A 6,254-nucleotide genomic window follows, 5' to 3' on the forward strand; every position below is an offset into this window, starting at 1 on the left:
ACGGGAACTCAACTTTGGGGAATAACTCAGATAACCTCCATGTGTGTAACCTGTATTCCTGTGACGCAGAGGGTAAAGAAGATGACCCTTTTTTGCCTGTAAGTTAAAGGATAATGTCAATAACCTCTATATGTTAATTCTTTCAGTGCCGTTTGATATGCTTCCTTAATCACAGATACTTTGAGGCATTGTTTACTTGTTCTCCAGCCACCTCTGACTAAGCATTGGATAACCTACTCTTTTTGTCCCCTTTTCTTTTTTGTAGATGATCTGAAAGGTTTTATACATTGCGCCATATTGCACTGAGAGAGTTAATAAGATACTGCCTATACATGTGAGAGATTAACTAGGCTCTATAATTGTACAGTTGCCCCACAAAATTACAACTGAATGAAGGAAGCGAGGAAAATATAAGTGGATCATTTCTTTTTCGACGCCAGAAGTGTTGAAGAAGTTAAGGCAATAATTTATATATTCCTTGGCAGATAAGACACAGAGAAAGAAAGAATGAAAAAGAAAATACAGACACTAAAGAAGTAAAAGAGCTAAATATCACACATGGGAGTAACGTTATAAAGGAAAGACTCACCCAACGCAACACAACGCTATAAAAGTGACGTGGTGATCTGCTAAACGTTTCACACAAATACCAGAACCAGACAACAACCTCCGCCTACCACATCCACAGTTCCTCTTGGTCTTTAACATAACATCTTATTAGTGCATATACTTATTACTATTTGCTTCACAGACATGAGATTCACTGAAATTTACATCACTTCTTAGGGAGGGCTGTTCCTTTAAGGGTCTGTATGTGTGGTGCTAGTACTGTAATTTGTATAGCAACGCAACAAATTCCCAGTTCAGTGTCTTGCCTACCGAGTGTTGCAGTGCATTCCCAAATGTCTCCACTAGTAATCTGTACTTTTTAACAGCCTGTAGGGGAATTATTGGGGTTTATTAACTGTATACCATTGCTATCCCTACAGGTAAAAGGACAGTTGATTGGCTGAGACAGGTAAACTATATGTTGAAACAGTATATGTAAACTGCTTACCTGTCACACACCTTTATGACAATTAGCTAAAATACTACTACTTCTACTACTACTATTTCTAAACCCTGTTAAAAACTGTACCTGTAACACCTGTATACGTGACACACTGCAGGTAATGAAGGACAAGTGACTGACTTGAACGTAACCTTCCTTCTTTTAACATGTTAAGTAATGTTAAACCGAACCACGGCTAAATAAATAAATAAATAAATAAATAAATAAAATAAACAAAAATATCTAAATTGACATACATACCTACCAAGACCCGAGACACGTAATGGACAGGTAACAAGGGACAAGGACACATGTACAAACACACAAACATACGAAGAACACAGGAGACTCACCTTGCTGCTTGAAATCACGTAGAGGAAGCGCCGGTGCTTGTCGAATCTCATATCAGGCAGGAGAGGGAATCCCCGATCGACCCCCACCTCCTCGTACTCGGCGGCCTCCTCTGCTGTAGCCACCAGGATCTGTGGGACACGAGGCGGGTCAGGACAGATCACAGGGAGGCTTGGTGGAATGAGGCAGAAGGCGGGGATGACGAAGGGAGGAAAGGGAGGGATGTGATAGGGAAATACGTAAGGCGATTTTGGAAAGGGAGGAAATGAAAAGGGAATGGGAAAGGAAATCTATTACGAGTTTCTGTTGAATAGTAAAGAAGGAAAATATGAAGGGAAGGATGTTATAGGGAAATGGGTAAGGCAGTTTTGGGATGTGATGGGGAAATGTTCAAGGTGAGTTTGGAAAGGGAGGGAATGTAAGCCTTTTGGGGGATATAAAGGCAGGAAACATGAGATTTTCGAGGATGTAAGATATGATAGGGAGGTATGAGGGAGAAGGAAGGGAAGGAAGGAAGGGAGGGATAGAAGAGGAAAATAGGCAGGGCGAGCTTGGAAAGGGAGGTAATATGGGAGTTTAGAGAATGTAAAGGGCATGAAGTAGAAGGCAGGGATGTAAGGGATGGTTACAGAGAGGCAGGGCGGAATGAGGCAGAAGGTGGGGAGGATGAAAGAAAAGAAGGAAGGGATGAAATAGGGAAATTAGAGGATTTGGAAAGAAAACTGTGGGGGAAACAGGAGGGAAAAGAAGAAAACAGGAAAAAGGGGATGAAACAAAGAAAGAAAGAAAGAGAACAGAAAAAAGTAGCAAGAAACAAATAGAGAGAGAAAGGAAACAGGAAAAGGAAAAAGGAAAACGGAAAAAAATACAAAGAAGAGAAGGAAATAAAAAAAATCAGGGAAAGGAAAAAGAGCCAAACAAAAGAAGAAAGGAAGAATATATAAAGAAAGCATGATATTGAACGCAAGTATATTGTATTTACTCATGTGACGTCACTATTCATGGACGACCAATGAGCACAACAAGTTCGTGACGTCATATCACCACGACCAATCATCTCAGTGTCACTGTGTTTACCTGTGACGTCAGATACTGTCAACCAATCACACGCCATTATTATTTTTCTTTGGTGTTTCTTTCTTTCTTTTTTTTTCGAAGCCCTTCAATGTTTGAAACGAGAAAGAGAAACATTTCGAAAAAAAATAGAAAAGAAGAAGAAAAGGAAGGGAAATAAAGAACGGAGTGAGATCAAAGGATAGAAAATAAATATTGGAGAAGAAATGTTGGGAAGAAAAAGGTCGATTTTGTTAAAGCTACTTTGTGTGTGTGTGTGTGTGTGTGTGTGTGTGTGTGTGTGTGTGTGTGTGTGTGTGTGTGTGTGTGTGTGTGTGTGTTGGTGAGTCAGCAAGCAACGTAGTCGTTCTGTTATTGACACTCGGGGAAGCACAGGGTTCGTGTGTGTGTGTGTGTGTGTGTGTGTGTGTGTGTGTGTGTGTGTGTGTGTGTGTGTGTGTGTGTGTGGCAGAGTGTGTGCGTGGTGGCAGTGTGTGTGCGTGTACGTATAATTCCTATATAATTTCCTTGTTTTGCTTATCTCTAACACCTGCCGCTGGTAACACCTTCCCCTCACCCTCCTCTCTTCCCCTTCCCTTCAGTCCCCTCTCTTCCCCTTCCTCTCTTACTCTCACACCTCACTATCTTATCCCTCCTGATCCTCTCTCCCTCCTCTCCTCCCCTCACTCACCCGTTACCCCACAGGCACCAAACCTCTCCCTCGTCCTCTCTCTCTCTCCCCTCACTCGCTCCCCTCGCGTGACAAACATCCACACTTCAAGCCTACAACTCGCCCACACTCCCACCAGCCACTACGCCCATTTCTAACACCCGCAAATTATACACACACACACACACACACACACACACACACACACACACACACACACACACACCTCTCACTACACCATTCTATACACCCCTTCCTCACCCCCAACAAGAATAAGTGAAGAGTTAGAGACATTACCTCACTGTCCCTCCCTTTCCCCTCCCTCCCTTCTCACTCCCTTGCCGTCCTTCATCCTCTTGGGGAAAGGAGAGGTGGGGTTGGGAGGAGGAAGAGGGGAGGAGAGGGAGAGAGAGGAAAATGTCATAAAGATTTGATTTTTCTCTTCCTCCCCTCTTCCTCTTTCTCTTCCACCTTTCCTCCTTTATTCGTAACCTTATCAGATATTCCCTCTGTATCTGTGGTAGTAAAGCAATAACAATAATAATAATAATAATAATAATAATAATAATAATAATAATAATAAGAAGAAGAAGAAGAAGAAGAGGAATAAGAATAATGATAATAATAAGAAGAAGAACGTGTTGGATTTTAAGCTGTTTACCCAATCAGCTGCGATTGTTTACATTTTAGAACAGCTGACTCAAGCCTGGGATGGAAGAGGAGGCGAGGCGAGGGACTAGGAGGAGGAGGAGGAGGAGGAAGAGGAGGAAGAGGAGGAGGAAGGAAGAGGAGGAGGCACGTTATGGAAGCTCTTCTGATATGTTAGTCGCATCGATAACTTCAGAGAGAGAGAGAGAGAGAGAGAGAGAGAGAGAGAGAGAGAGAGAGAGAGAGAGAGAGAGAGAGAGAGAGAGAGAGAGAGATGGTACCTAAACAAAGGCTCAACACTTGCCATTCGCTCAAACTCAGCCATTGATCTCAGAATTTTTATTAACTCGTAATGATATAGCGACGAGACCTTTCCTAACATCTCTCTCTCTCTCTCTCTCTCTCTCTCTCTCTCTCTCTCTCTCTCTCTCTCTCTCTCTCTCTCTCCGTCGATCAACATGTTACCTTTAGCCCCCCGCCGCCTGGTTGCTTATCAATACCAATGAAACACGCGTGAAATTAAAGGTACAAGAGGAGGAAGATTTATCACCTGGAGTTTTGCAGTGAAGGGCACGGTGCGGTATTGTCTCTGTGGGAAGTTATGAAGCGTGTGTCGGTAAGTAGGTTTTCACAAGGTATATATATTTTTTTACCAATATTATTTCAGTGATGGTTTTTAGCAATACTGCGCGTTATTGGTGCGAACACTCATGAGAACCTGACTGTCTCGTTTAATGCCGCCCTCTATTCTTTGGTTTTAGAGGAACTTACTACGTTTAATAAGGATGTTTTCGTGATTTCAGTGATAGATTAACAAGTATATACGTTATCAGTTGAGGGACATCCATTAGAGCCCGACTTATCATCCATGTGGCCTTTGAAAATAGTCCTTATGAGATTTCCTAAAGGTTTAAAAAAAATGTTATTCGGGTCTGTTCACACCTCGGGAAAGATATCGCAAGAGTAATTAACCCCTTTGACTGTTGTGGCTTCCCTATCCTCATAAAACGATGTGGTGGAAATGCAGGATGGGATAGAAAGACGCGACTGGTGGCAAAAGGAGAGATCGGGTAATGAATCCCTTTGTGTGTGTGTGTGTGTGTGTGTGTGTGTGTGTGTGTGTGTGTGTGTGTGTGTGTGTGTGTGTGTGTGTGTGTGTGTGTGTGTGTGTCTCTGTCTGTCTGTCTTTTTACCAACGAAAGTAATTCAATATTTCATAGTTTGCGAAGTAAGAATCTGTTGTTATTGAAGTCAACGAGGCACGCTTTGATAAATAATTTCTTGGTACGTGATTGATTGACTGACTGACTCACTGAATGAATGAATAAAGGTAGCGTAAAAAAAGAATTGCTAGGTTCGTGTAGCATTGAAGCACGAGATTATTGTTCATTAATGACGATAAGAGAAGGACATTCAAGGCACATGTAAACCTCCACAGGGTCTTCTTTAGTGTCCTTTTCTTTTCTTATATTAGAGAGACAATTAGCGGGTATTTCTCTTTTGTTAGTTTGTTTTTTTGCCTTGCGTGTTCCTCCCTAATGCAAAAAATGTGAATAAATAAAAATAAATAAACCTATACATGATTAAAATTAAATAAATCAATGAATATATATATATGGACGAAAAAAACAAAAGCAAATACATGAGTAAATAGATAAATTAAATGAAGAAATAGATAAAAAGAGTGAGAGGGAGAGAGATGGAAAGAGAGAGAATGTTTTTTGCAAGAGCGTCACTGGGCAGAGTAAGTCACGGATCGGCACGGATTGTCACGCACAGTAATCAGATTGGCGCATTGGCTCTTTCACTACATCGGCGTTTGTTGGATCTTAGTCCGGATGCCATTTCTAGTTTATTTCAAGGTGAATGCAAAAAAAAAAAAAAAAAAAGTGACCAGACATGTGACCGTAACTGTACAATTTCTACTTAGACTTAGTGTATTACCTTAGAAGGAATATATAGAGAGATAGTCCAACAGAGGCCGTGATATAGACTAGAGTATAGAGTGTTCTGTAATAACTCTCTCTCTCTCTCTCTCTCTCTCTCTCTCTCTCTCTCTCTCTCTCTCTCTCTCTCTCTCTCTCTCTCTCTCTCTAGGCCCCAGTATTTGCATATTCCGTAATTCCAGCGGCTCGTTGGGGCACCTTGGCCATTCCAGGATCAAACACGATGACTGACTGTGAGTGAGTGAGTGAGTGAGTGAGTGAGTGAGTGAGTGGGAGGGGGAATCAGGAAAAAGGAAGATAGGACTGTCTGTGGAGGGGTGTTTCAATGAGTGAGTGAGTGAGTGAGTGAGTGAGAGGGGAAATATGTGAATGAGTGAATAGGAGGACGTGGAAAAAGAAAGATGGGACGGACTAAGCATCCAGGCACGTGACGAAGTGACGGAATGGTCGTGTGGAGGGCAGACTCATCCTAGATCCGGCGTCGTGAGCTTTCCCCGAGTCTCTGTACATATTATAAACAAAGGAACAAAGCTAC

General features: G+C 42.0%; 1 protein-coding gene and 1 long non-coding RNA gene across 2 annotated transcripts in view; one reads left to right on the forward strand and one right to left on the reverse strand.

Moving 5' to 3' along the window:
• The window catches only part of LOC135112729 (uncharacterized), a 161,506-nt gene that overhangs the window by 104,721 nt on the left and 50,531 nt on the right, over positions 1 to 6,254 (forward strand). The window lies entirely within an intron of this gene.
• LOC135112728 (plexin-B-like) overlaps positions 1 to 6,254 on the reverse strand; it is a 112,386-nt gene that overhangs the window by 97,635 nt on the left and 8,497 nt on the right. The window contains 1 exon segment of the mRNA XM_064027485.1: positions 1,405 to 1,533. Within this exon segment, the coding sequence (XP_063883555.1) occupies positions 1,405 to 1,533 (129 nt within the window).

The sequence above is a fragment of the Scylla paramamosain genome, chromosome 24, assembly GCF_035594125.1.
Source record: "Scylla paramamosain isolate STU-SP2022 chromosome 24, ASM3559412v1, whole genome shotgun sequence".
NCBI classification, from domain to species: domain Eukaryota; kingdom Metazoa; phylum Arthropoda; class Malacostraca; order Decapoda; family Portunidae; genus Scylla; species Scylla paramamosain.